Consider the following 13,516-nt stretch of genomic DNA (forward strand, 5'->3'; position numbering starts at 1 on the left):
GCCGACTGATGCCCAGCCAGTCCCCGAGCAGCGGCCCCCCTGGCCAGCTTTCCCCAGTTTATGTACTGGGCATGACGTCCCATGGTGTGGAAGGTCCCTTTGGGCAGTTTGGGTCAGCTGTCCTGGCTGTGCCCCCTCCCAGCTTCTTGTGCACCCCCAGCCTTCTCAGTCGGTAGAGCATGGGAAGCTGAAAAGTCCTTGACTAGTGTAAGCACTGCTCAGCAACAACTAAAACATCGGTGTGTTATCAGCATTATTCTCACACTAAATCCAAAACACAGCACTGTACCAGCTCCTAGGAAGAAAATTAACTCTATCCCAGCTGAAACCAGGACAGTATCCTTGCATTTTCAGTAATAGTGTAGCAGAGCTACACTGGTGTAGGCAGGACCAGAATAAAAACCATCAAGCAGGCTGAGAGCACCTCTGTGGACACCAGCTGCCTGGCACTGTCCGGGAGTAAAGCACGGGACAGGACAGGGGTGCTGCTATTGGGAAGTTCCCTGGAAAATTGCTAATAAAGAGAACAGACTATAGCAATGAATAAGATGTTTGTCTGTTGGGTTTTTTTTAGGTTTCTTATAGAAAACATTGGAAATCTAATGTCTGAAAGGTCAATTCATTTAACAAGGCATGGCAAAGCAGCATCACAACGTGATCCATTTGCTGAAGAGTGATCCTTAAAGAGGAAGAGCAACCAGGCAACTTCTCCCTCACACCCCCATTAACCTTCTCTTTATGTAAGGGAAGTTTTTAAAAGCAGAGTCTGTGAAGCATCACATCCATATTCCTGGAACATCTGTAATTAAATACACACAATATTTCAAAGCAAAGTACTGCCAGTTAATTTACCCTTCGCTTACCTGCCAGTCCAAAAATTACTTGTGGGGGCACTGCATGTTGCCATAAGATTTCTGTCACTTCTGGAGATAATTTCAGAACAAATTCACCTTTGGTAGACTGTGATACTTCTGCTCTGCCAGTCCTTCACCACAGCATCTAGTTGCATCCTGCTTGACAGTACTTCAGCGCTTACAAGTCCTGCTTTTAACACTGCTGCTTTAATGCTGCTTTTAACACTGACCCCACATCCCTGCTCCACAGGTCAGAAACCAGGGCACAGAGAGCTAAAGGGATCCACAAGAGAGGAAGGCGTGCTCCCTTCTGGGTCAATAACAGGGGACAAAAGCCCACAAGGAGCCTGATCTGAACAGCGAAGCTTGAGGAGAATGGTCTTCTGCTCCAGCCGCCTGCTGTAGATTGCTAGCGTTAGGTGTTGCAAACACTGCTCTGCCCGACTGGGGCAGGGCTGACTTACGCAAGTCCTCAACCAGATGTTTTTCTGGTCCTGTAGGAAACACCAGGCTGAATTAAAAGGGGTGGTCAGGTAAGGTATGTTCTGAGCTTGTTTCCTAAGTAGAAGGTGGCATGGGACAATCTGAGGAGCAAGGATTCAGCCATCACAATGCACTGCAAAGGTTTTGTCTTTTTCCAGTAATCACTAACTAACAGAAGACTCCTGCCCTTCTCAGACTCCATTTGGAGATTGACAACCCAGCCTATGGCACACATGTGGGCAGTCGCATTTTCCTTTGGACATCCTGAAGGAACATGGGGGAATAAGTACCAGCACTAAAGACCACCCAACTCACGGTGACTGGATCTGTCAGCATTGCAGTTAGTCACCAACTTTAAAAAAAAAAAAAAAAGGCAAAACACCTAGCTTCAGGTCAGAGTTAAGATCAAAGTGAGTAAAAGTGTGCATTAACGAAATGCAAAACAGATAACAGCTTACAAAAGCCTACAGAGAGATGGTAGTGCCCAGGAAAAACACCCAGCTTTTGAGTCAGCTCTAAATTTTCTTCTTGCTCCATCTGGGTATCAACCTGACAGAAGTACCTGTTAGTTTTCTCCTGGCCGAGACTTCAGACTGTTGTGTTCAGCAGCCACCTTTCCTTCATGTGTGCATGATACTGGGAAACACTGCAGACAAATCCTGCCATCGTGGGCATCACGAGGCTACTTCTCATTCATACCCGAGCACATCAGAGCAGAACTAATTTCCTGCCGGTCCTTCCTTTGCCAGATTTGTTACTAGACTGCAACTAACAATTAGTAGTAACACAGAAAAAGGCATATGAAGCTCAGCCCCAAGGTGGTTTTGAAAATCCTATGCTACTTCACCAGAGGCCTGAAATACCCTTGAGAATCCTGTCTGTGGTTTTTCAGAGTTGTCACCACACGACTCTGCCTTGTATGAAATTCCTGTGGACTTCAGTTTACTTTCCAGGGTCCTCTTGTCTGACATAGCTTCAGAGAGTCCAAGAAGTCTCATTTTCAGCTCTCATTACACTTCTACTACACAAAGGAAGTAGTTTCAGTGGCTTTTTCTTACAGACGGACAAATGAGGTTGACAGTGCTCTCTGTGTGCAAGTCAGAATATGAACCGCAATATAGAAAAGCTTCTGATTTCTTCAGTGTTCGCTTGGAAGACAGAGCTCTTACAAAAATGTTTTAAAAATGTAAAGAATGAGCTTCTTTCAGTATTGAAAATTACTTATGCTTTAGGTGAATAATATAAATGTCTTGCAGGCAAAAAAAGACCAACCTGGAAAATAAAAAACAGGATCAGAGAAAGCCTTGATAAACTGCATACAAGGAGTATTGTATAGCTTCCCCAGAGCAGCCGTCTGCAAGAATGAGACAGAAAAGGACGGGACTGGAGTTCTTTGCTTCCTCTTTAACTCGGTAACAGCTCCCTGTTTGTTTTGGAAAGACCCATAATGATAGTAGAGACACCTGGGGTTTTGGTGGAACAGGACGTATCTGTGGCAACAGCAGGCGAGTGTCAGCTGTTGTGTGACAGAAATACACAGGTAAAGCAGAGCAATTTAAACAAAAGCCTGAATAATGAGTATGGTAAAAATGTATAATAACAGCTCAACAAGAAAGCCACTTGAAAGAAAGCAGGGGACTTGGCAGTGGAAGTATGTGCTAATTATAGGATGGAGATTTGGCTGACATTAGTAAGAATGTATAGTGTGTAATTTCTGTATATAGGATAAGGACAATGGGCTGTTTTCTATGTCTAGGAAACCACGACACTTTGGTCTCCAGCTCTGTGGCCTCAAGTTATTCCCTCACGTGCTTTACAACACAGAGAGCTGCTTTAAAACATAACTGGGTCTTGCTCTTCACCCCCTTGCATTGCTAGCTGTGAGTTCCTAGGTCCAGAAAAGGGGTAGCTTTCGACAAGCGACATATGCAGGCTGTAGCAGACTCACAGCATGTCCATTTCTGTTCCCCTCTAAACGCTGGTCTGTGAGGGCAGACCTGGTTTTTTACAGGATGCCTTACAGAGCTCACAGTGCAACCACAAAAAGGTGGAGGGTGGGGAAGAGCTTTGCAATGACAGAGCTGGACTGCTGCGGGGGCCGATTTTCAGTTCTGCCACAGAAATCCTGGGGGCATTTCCAGCCTTTGGTGTAGTCGCCCATCTGTAACAGGCTGACAACAGTGTCTCGTATGTCATGTCTTTGGGGGCTCTCCTTTTCTTCAAAGAAAAGAAAATGACAGCAGCCAAGGTGGCAAACATGAAGACGGGGCATTATTTACTTAGTGTATGTTCAGCTGCCATCATCACAGGAGCATTTATTCCTCTGGCAAAGAAAATAACCAAGTGAACCATCTGCACTTGTTTCCTCCCAGCTTTGGGTAGAGCAACCACATTATTCTTTTATTCCCTCCATTTTTTGCCTGGTAAACTTAGAAGTTTGAGAGACCTGAGTTTCAGTGAATAGATGTAACCTCAGGCACTCTGCTTTTACAGTAAAGTCTGGATCACAAAATTCCCCTGTATCATGTTTAATTGTTTAGCAGAAATAGTAACCTCTTAGCTTATAAAGAAATAGCTGACAATATCCTTCTGGACAAAATATTTTTTATGGAGTATGAATTATATTTCTAGGAAAAAAATCCAGAATTCTGTACACTGGCTTTATGCTGTTTATTCTCCCAATACCATATCTCACACATACTCACACACCATTAGGCAAAGATTACAACTGAAGATAATGATATGGTAGTTATTACCCAACATGCTAAAACTTTAACCATTGATGAAAAGGTATGTTTTGAGAGTTGATGCTCACGCCATGTGGTTCCTATCAATGGGAGAAAGTAAGAACAGGGAAACAAGCTTAAAATTACAGTTCACATTTAAGAAATTTAACAGAAGCCACTTTTTCTTTCTTGCACAGAGGCTGAGATTAACCACAGAGCTTGAGCTTAACCATGCCGTGCAGAAACTGTGCGTGCACTTTCCTGCCTCCTTGGTTGTGAAGTTCTAATGTGTGGGCCTCCGAGTCCAATCTTGCGATCACAACTTAATTGTATAAACCCTCTTTTAGCACTGAACAGCAAATGCCAGACACGTCTACTGCTGCACATACACATGCACAAGTGCCTCTTTGTGCACCTTTGCAATGCCAAGGGCCTTCTGTGTGCACTTCTGCAGCCAGCCTTTCACTTGCAGCTCTGCAGCCTTCCACCTGAGCTGCTGTGTCAGTCTTTTTCCCTTCTCCTTCTCCTATGCTTTTGCCTTTGTGCTGTTATTCTCATGGCCTTCCACCCGCAAATCTCAGTATTGTAATAGGTTCTCATGCAAAGCAATTGCTAACAGTCTGAGAACCCCTCCTTTCTTCCCCCTGTGTTTCCTACCTGTTTTGTAACTTTAGTTTACATTAGGTGAAAAACAAGACTTAGCAAATAGAAAAATAGATAATAGTAAATATCCCGTAAGCATTACCAGCCATAAACATGCACAAAGTGGAGTGACTGGCATGCACCACCTGTGACTGATTAAATGTGATCGTGTCAGCCCTGGCAGCATCATACACAGGAACAACCAAGAGGGAGCTTGGCTGGGTCCTAATGCCAAGCACAGAGTTAACAGAGGAAAAAGCCTGACAAGAATAGTTATAATCATCTCCTCATCCTCACTGCTTGGTGACGCTGGGAGGGACACTCTTCTGGGGGCCCCGTTGCTTCGGTTCTTGGCTGGCCACTGGGCAGTTTCCCCCTTCCTTCTCTTCTTTTTCCCCTGTGGTAACTTCAAACTGATGTGTGGCCCCCACTGATAAAACTCTGTGCAGGTAAGCCTGTCTCAAGAGGTGCGATGATACTGTCCCCATGCAGTTGGCAAGGTCCCCTCCCCTTCCTTCAGCATCAGCCCCCGGTGGGAATGGTGGGAAGCAGAGCTACAGAGGAACAGCTACACCCCAGCAAAAAATACTGACTCTATGTATTATTGCTTGAGTTAGTTTTACTTAGTTATTGCTTAACTTTGCTATATAAAGCAACATCTTATTCTAGGATAGAATGCTACACAGAACTAAGATTAAGCAACACTCCATTATCAGGACTGAGATTCAGTGGTTTTAGTTTTTGTCAAAGTTTTGAGCATTCAGGCCGATGTTCTTCCAAACCAAGTCTCTCCCTGACACCAAAGGATTACCCTCTCACTGATTATTTTGGTGGGACGAATAAATATGACGAGTCCCGGTGCTCTGCCACCGAGAAGCACTCCCTCACTCCTGCTCTGGAGCGGGGACTTTGTAGCGGAGGCGAGGGAAGGGAGGCGAGAGGCCGCAAGGCGCAGATACAGATCTTGCCGTTGCCGCGAACCTGCCTGTCCCATCCTACCCCGCTTCTGAACCCTGCTAAGAGTAGGAAAAGGTATGGGTGCACGTTAGCAAGCCTTGCCCTTTGGCAAGTCTGCTGCACGCCCGGCAGCACGACAGCGTTTTGCGGTGCCCGGGGGCTGGGGGGCGGAGCGGTCCCCGGCTGCCCGCGGGGACGCCGCCGGGCCGGCCGCGCTCTCCTGTGCTGACTGCTCCCTCTGCCGGCACCCGGCGGCTGGGTCGCTCCCAGCTCGGCTCAAAACGGGGGAAAACAGGCAAGCGGAGGGGCCGGAACCGTGCTCAAGCGGTGGGGGGGAAGGCATCGAAAGAGGGCCCTTGGGCACATGAGGCATGGGCTTGCATTTCCTTCGCAGCATGATGAGACATCAGTCCTGTTCGTTACCGTCAGCGGCACGCGGATAGTGCCTGTGTTTTACATAGGTCTTGGAGCCGTTTTCTTCATTTATTAATGGGAGCTGTCACCCAAAGAACCTGTAGCTTTTTCTCCAGTTACTCGCAGTAACAGAACAGTCGCAGTTTGTTTAGTCACTTCATTTTCATGGGCCTCAAAAGCTGTGAACTGAGCAACAGATTGAAAAGCAACACATTTCCACCCTCACGTAAAAATCCTCTGCAGAATGCGAATACCCACAGCAACTCCTCCACTACAGCATCCGTTGTAGGTCTGGTCCTAACAGTGCACAGCAGACTGGCATGTTTTTCAGCCATGTCTGTTTACAGTGGAAACTCCAGGAATGGCATAATATGAACGTTTGTAATGCAAGGATCAAATATCCCTAATACTCAGCGTCACCAAGTCCCACAGAACCCATCCCACAGCACAGCCACCACCCCACTTATCCCAAGGACTTTGAAGGGAAGGCAGTGGGATAATTACCCACATGCTGCCTGCGGGACGCACACTCATCCTGGGTCAAGTAGCGTAGTGTAAATACATTTAATTGAAAAACAGAGGTCCAAGTTTTCTGGGTCTCCTTTTTCTTGCTAATGAATTGCTTGTGCTGTTGGGTGTGAACCCCAAACGTTTACACCAATCAAAGTGCTGGATGTGGTAGTTCCTGCCCTTCTATCCCTGGCACGAGCAATTATTCATACAACCGCATCAGTGGTCAGGCGCAGCCCTGATCTGGCTGCCAGCAGCAAGCAGTATCCCCTAGAGCCGCACAGCGAGCTCTCACTCTTCCATCATGCAAGCAACGCTACTGAGAGTACCAGAGAGAGAAGAAACACAGTGGCCAGTTGGAGACAGGTTGTGCTGCTCTGGATCCTTCTCCAACAAAAGCACTTTTCTTCTAAAGGTGACACCTTTCTCTAGGATTACACAGGCATCACAGTCCATCACCAAATGACATTCACAGCTACCATCCATTTTGTGCAAGAGCAGTATTACCATTACACAAGAAACACGCACCATTAACTATAGACACAGGCAGGGAAGTAAATAAACACATTCTGCCTTCAGCTACCAGGACATAGTCAATATTGAACTGGATGCTGCATACCTTTCCCATCCACCCCCGCAATCCTGAAAAACAAAATGCTTTGGCAGAAAAGTTCCACAGAAGGGAAAACTGCAAGGGCATGGGGTTGATGATGAAATAGGTATGAAATTAAACAACCTCGCTCCCGATACCCAAGTTCTTTGATCTGCTTCAGTTCTTGTAGTGTTAAAGGACAGTGTTTGGAAATGTACTTTGAATATGTATGTTCACTTGAAAAACATTTTCTAGTGCCTGTAGGTTTCAAAAGATGTTTCGTATTTTAAGGTGGCTCCCTAAAGAAACAAAATTTATGTGACCGTCTTTTGCACACAAGCACATACATTGTGTTTTCCAATAGCTTGAGATCATCAGCCTTTTTTAATAACATCTGATAGAGATGGTCAGTTCCTACAAGCTTTGTGAAACCAGTACAGAAAATAAAAATGCTGTTTTGTCTCCCAGTCAGAGGAAAAGTTAGTGCTGAGTTCCACTCTTACAGTATACTGGAAACATGTTGTGCATCCCCTAATTCTGGGATCAGAACTCACATCTCATTAGACATCAGGTAATTCAAAGACAAGATAATATTATAAAAAATAAAGTTCTATTAGGTCTACATCTCACAGTAACAGAGGACAATTTGCCATCAGAGGAAAAAGTGAAAATGAAAAAAAATTATCCTTGAAACATCGGAGTTTCAGGACATCATTTTTATTTTAATCATTATAGCAAGTTATTAAGAAAAACATGTTCATGGTTGGGCATTACAGTCAGACTGAGTTGTGTCTTCTCTAACAATTACAATTGTTACTGATACTTATACTGCATCAAAGAAAAATGAGGACTGGTATTTTAAAACAGCATTGTAGTGACATGTGAAAGGCCAGTGTTCTGCTAGTAAGGCTTTCCCCTCACAGTTCAAAAATGAACTGTGGCAGCATCTTTTCCAGACTCATTGCTAGCACCATGTCACTTCTAACACTTAATTTTCCTGACATGAAAGCCACGATTGGCTTTAGCTTACCTAAAAAGAAGAAACAGGATCATCAGAAAATGAAAAGGAACCGGATATGGGCTGTGCACAGGAAACAGTAATATCACTAGAGTAAGATCTTTGAGTTCTTTAGAAAATCCTCTTTGGTATATACTTCGTATTTTTATCCACGTGGTAAAAATGTTAAATCACACTCTGTGATTAAATCTTATACCCTTCAAATATCTCAGTCTAACAAAGTATTTCCGTATATCTGTATCTATATATCTATATATATCTCACAATATTGAAGCACTTTGCTGAAAAGGAGGAGGCTGATTAGTTGAAATAGAATTTGCTTTTCTGGTCCATTTTTAAAGGGGTTTTTTTGAGGACATGATTATAATGATTAGCTTACTTAATGGATAACTTCTTTTTCCATGATTAATCTGTTCTCTTCTGACTCCATTTGAAGTTTTGCTAAAGACGGTTCAGAACTGTTTTGAATAGCGATAAATGCGGAAACCACACTCATAAAGCAGTGCAGCAATTTAACATTATGAAAGTTGTGACGTTGCCTCTTGATCAACAAATACTTCACAAGTAAAAACCTTTTCTGGAGCCACAAAAATCTCAGTAAGAGGGCCAAATTGCATCAGATGTTGTATGCTGTTACTTAATGAAATTATTAGGTTATGACTGATTTTAACTGAGACAAGACCATGTAACTCAGGTTTCTCAGGGGAGAAGAAACAAACCAGGTTACGTTCCTACCAAGTTCTGCAGTAAAAGCAGTGCACGTTTAGGAAACCCAGATTAGAGATGTGCAGAACAGAAGTCCAACAGATTGACTGGGTTCTTTCTGACGCTACACTCGCTGCCAAAATTTCAATACCTAGTTCATAAAAGCAGCGTAAGCTTTTGTGCTCTTCCTGTTCGCAGGCCGGAAGAGTTCAGAAAAATCCGAGGGGGTCTATCCTACGCCTTCACTTGAGCCACAAAAAGCCCAAAGCCCCTCCATCCCAGGATCACAAAGCGAGGAGGCTGGCTGTTCGCCCATCAGCAGAAGGTTTTCTGGGCACCAGTACCCGCGTCCGCCCTGGCAAACGCACCGGTCACTCACCTGTGAACATTTTCACAAAGTCGGCACTCGACATGCTCATAACCACGTCAGCCGTCACAGGAGGCTTTCCGAAACCAGCGCTCCCACCCTTGGTTTTCAGGTCAATATACCAAGTGCCTCCGTCATCACCTGAACAGACAGTGACAAGAGGTGACGAGGCAGCAAAGGCGCCCTCCCTACTCCTCCCCGTCAGGCGGCCGCTGCCGCGTCCGTTTTGAGCAGTCACACGACACTACGTCAGGCGGCCGCTGCCGTGTCCGTTTGGAGCAGTCACACGACACTACGTACGCTGGCGGCGCTCTGCAAGAGGTTACCACTTGCCCCGCGTTCTGCGTGCAGGCAAGGCCAGCCTCTGGCAGAGGCCCCGCAGCACCACGCATCGGGGACGCGGGCAGAAGAGCCCAAAGGCAGCACGTTGCTGACAGAGCTGGTGCTTTCACCGTGACCCTGCGAGCGCCCCGTCTATCGATCGCCATGCTAACCCCGTGCCGTAGGGCCAGCGCTGTGACAAAGCCTGCCCGCATACGCCAGGAGCGGCAGCAGCCTCCTGCGCGTGCTGAAGTTGGTCCCGAGAAGGAGCAGCACACAGAACAAGCAGAACAAAAGGTGGTCTGTTTCGGGATCAGCCTGAAGAGGCGAGTGTTCCTCTTTGAAAACACCCGGGGCCTTTTGCCAGGAGTGTGAGCACGTGGAGGTTTTACACGGGATGGTCTTACCAGATAATTCAAACTGAAAGACACCCTGAGTCGCTCTCACATACTCTTCGCTCATTGCCCCCTGAATAACTCTGAATGTTTCTGCAACAGGACTCGGTGGCTTGGCTGGGGCAGATCCTGCGTTAACCTTCGCTCCACCTGGTCCTTCACGCTGGGATCCGCTTAACTTCTTCTCCTCTTTGAATGCTTGGGAAGCACCTACAAGAAAGGGATTATTTTTCTCTTTCAAACGCAAAACGCTTTAAACCTGCACGTAGAAACACGCGTAGAGAACTCCGTTTGAAAAGATTTAAGCTTCACGCTAGGGAAAACGAGTATTTTCCCATTTCAGTGTTAATACTGACAAAGGGTGGGTTTAGCACCTGGGAATCTGAGGAGGTGCAGAGCACCAAAGGTAATTTTGCAAAATATTTCTCTTCCTAATACGTCAAAAGAAAAGTGAAAATAAAACCACGGCAAAATTCTAATTCTGACTGTTCGCAGTTCGTTACAAATGCTTCCACAGCACATTGCTGTCTAATGCAATCCACACGCTCCTGACAGCACTCGCAAAAACCAAACCAGTGTCTTTAATAAACGCCGCTTTCACCTCAAAATACTTCTCCCTCTTCTCTGTCTCGCTAAGAACACGGATATTTTATTAAGCCTTCTGCAAAGGCTTCTAAGCTGTAAATGAATTCGCTGCTTTAATCGGCATTTTACCATACCGCGGTGAACACGTACATTTAACAGTGAGGGACAGCATTTGCAATATACAAGGCTGATCAAGTGGAACAGCCCCTGCAAACGTTGTCAAAGGTCTCTTAGGTGTCTTGAGGATCAAAACACAGTTAGGACTATCCTGTGAGTCCCTGCTAAATAACCTGTGCCGTGAGGCCCAGGGAACTAACACCATCCCTCCCTGGCAGAACAGTCCTCGTGCGATTGCTCAAACAGTATTTTCAGGGGAAAGGGACTGTTCAAACTTTGCCTCCTCTGCCCTTCTCTTATCCCTGTTTTGGCACTCCTATGACACCTGCTCAGCATTCTTAGTTGCCCTCCTACTTGATACACTACAATTCTGAAAAAGCAAACCCAATGCTTCTCTAAAAAAGACTTCTCCAGTTCATCTAAGAGATTGTAAATCATGCAACTTTCATCTAGGAAGCAACAGAGACTGGGTTTTTTATAAATTTATCACGAGAGATCATATGACACTCCTGCAAAATGTGCTGTCTGACATTTAATTTCTTTTTCCAGCAATATTTACCTGTGACCTTCAGTAAAAAAAAGGATTCCTCAAAATAAGGCAGTGGTTATAAACCATGAAAGTTTCAAAGTCCTGCGGAAGATAACATTCTTTCCCTAGCTTTAAGTGCAGAGACTCCGCAGACACTTCCATAAATCATACCCTCCAAATGAGAAAAGGGTTTTTGCTAAATAGCTTGAATGGAGTCCAAGTTCTTGGGATTAAAAAAAAAACCAGCTAACTTGCAATCCAGAGGGCATTCATTACCACCAGAAACAATCAACCTGTACACACAGTGCTCTCCCTACCACATCTTTCTGTCTTCACTGCTAGCATCAAAACTAGAAGCCTCTTAAAGTTGCAATGAAAAACATTTGAAGACAAGAAACCATGTCATTAGCTGGTAAGTAGTAAGGTACACATTGTCCTAGGCAACAAAAAAAACAGTTTTGAGTTGGGGAATTTCAATCAGTTTAATCTATTATCAATTAATATAAATATGTAATTATTTTGTTATTAAGAAATAAAAACAAATAAACACTTAAATAAACCCACCTCAACTCCCCTCTGCCCACCTCTCCTCCACCTTCCTTATTTATTTCTGAGAAATTCTTAAAGTTTGAACCAAATTCGGGAATCTCTTCTAGTAGCAGTGTACCCAGAAGTGTTCTTAGCCTTTGTTGCTAGATATCCAAATGTTACTTAATATTCCAATCAAACAGTAGTGTGTTTAAGGGGAATTTTTAAAATATAAGGATTCTTCTGCTAAAAACTCTCTTCTTAATGTGTTGAAATAACAACCCTGTTCATTAGGGTACACATTTGTTAACAGTGAACAGATGGAGGAAACGGTACCATAGAGGCCATGGGACAGGAATATCAGTGATCTATGCCCCTGGTGTGCTGGCTGATCTTGGACCCGTGGTTTTCCTCTGCTTGTCTCACTTTCCACCTGAAAAATTGGATGTTTCTACCTATTTCTATATTCATTTTGAGATATATTCATTGAAAACAGTGCTTAAGACTTGCGTGACGGTAAAATGCCAAATCAAATACACAGGCATCTAGAAGGGCAGAAGCAAGTTTGTTGGGATTGTCAGCTGGAGGACACCCTGCTTCAGAGCCGATAGCTGGCCTGAAAGATCTTCTCGCTGCCTTGACGACACTCAGGGCCCACATGACATCGCTCACTAGGACCATTCCTGCCACCTCCTTCTGAATGGCTGCATTTGCCTCATCACCTTCCTCAGGTGAACCCAGGTCAGCCATGGGTGAAGGCTGGGCAACGAGGAACAGTTGGCAGAGCGGGGCACTAGCAGAGACTGTGGTCCACAGTGGCGGGGGGAGCAGTGGCAGCCAGCGAGGTGTAGCTGCAATGCCACGGCAGCGGTTCCGTAAATTAAAAGGCTGATGGGCAAAATACCTGACCCCACAAAGTTAAAGAAGCAGTTTTTGGAAGAGAAGGGCGTACCACCTTCTCAGGTGAGTAGCTGTGGGGGTCAGGGGCTAGCTCTGCTCCAGGGTGAATGCTGCACCCCCGGAGGGAAGGGCAGTTTGGGGGGGGTGCCTCCCCCACCGCAGGACCACGGGCGCTGACGCGGGGGTGCTCAGCCCGTGGTAAACCTGTGCTCCCCTGCTGCTCGTCACCTGGCCCGAGGGGGTGAGCTGCGGGGCTAATGCGCAGGCACCAGCAAAACTGCAGAAAGCCAACGCGCGCGCCTTCCGGCTTCTGTAGCGCCTTTGCAAATGCTTCTCACGCTAGAAAGCCTCCCGGGAGGTAAACTGACCCCTCCGGTGCAGAAAAAAGCCGCATCGCTCCGCTTCCCCTATTAAATACTGGAGAGAAAAAACCACTTGAGGGGAAGAAGCTGAACGTGATGCCTAGGGGCTTCTCCCCCAGGTACTTCTGTGCATGGCTGAACCCAGCAGCTCTCTACACAGGCACGACGGCTCACTTACACGGAGCTCATTGCAGGCACGAGGCTTGCGATCCTGGCACAGAGCTGTCGCAGTCGAGCCCTGCTCTCCTCCTTACTTGGGCCGAGTGGCTGGAGAGGGGCTGAAGGAGAGTCGTGCCGGAGGAAGATCTTCTCAGCAAAGCGGTTTCGCTTCCGTCTGTGCAGGATGCCAACCTGGGGAAAGCAAGCGGCATGAAAGACGTTCCAGTTGCGAAAGCGTTCGGACAGCCCTTGGCCCCTTCGGCTTGCTCATGCCTCGTTGCTACAGGAGTCTGCAGCCCTGTGACAATGGGAACTGCACTGGCAGGTAAACAAAAAAAAACGGTCCGGCAAA

The 13,516-nt window shown here is 46.0% G+C and overlaps 1 protein-coding gene and 1 long non-coding RNA gene across 2 annotated transcripts in view; one reads left to right on the forward strand and one right to left on the reverse strand.

The window, feature by feature from the left end:
• Nucleotides 1-9,278: 9,278 nt before the first annotated feature.
• LOC103898498 lies at nucleotides 9,279-10,212 on the reverse strand. The gene is made up of 2 exons (XR_657553.2): nucleotides 9,997-10,212; nucleotides 9,279-9,409 (listed from the first exon to the last, which is right to left on the reverse strand). It is a non-coding gene; the product is annotated as an uncharacterized LOC103898498 (long non-coding RNA).
• A 2,422-nt stretch (nucleotides 10,213-12,634) lies between these two features.
• Nucleotides 12,635-13,516, forward strand: part of HSDL2 (hydroxysteroid dehydrogenase like 2) — a 20,175-nt gene continuing 19,293 nt past the window's right edge. Inside the window, exon 1 of the mRNA XM_009278780.2 lies at nucleotides 12,635-12,706. Coding sequence (XP_009277055.1) covers nucleotides 12,635-12,706 — 72 coding nt within the window. The remainder of the gene's footprint in view (nucleotides 12,707-13,516) is intronic.

The sequence above is a fragment of the Aptenodytes forsteri genome, unplaced genomic scaffold, assembly GCF_000699145.1.
Source record: "Aptenodytes forsteri isolate BGI_AS27 unplaced genomic scaffold, ASM69914v1 Scaffold211, whole genome shotgun sequence".
Classification (NCBI taxonomy): Eukaryota; Metazoa; Chordata; class Aves; order Sphenisciformes; family Spheniscidae; genus Aptenodytes; species Aptenodytes forsteri.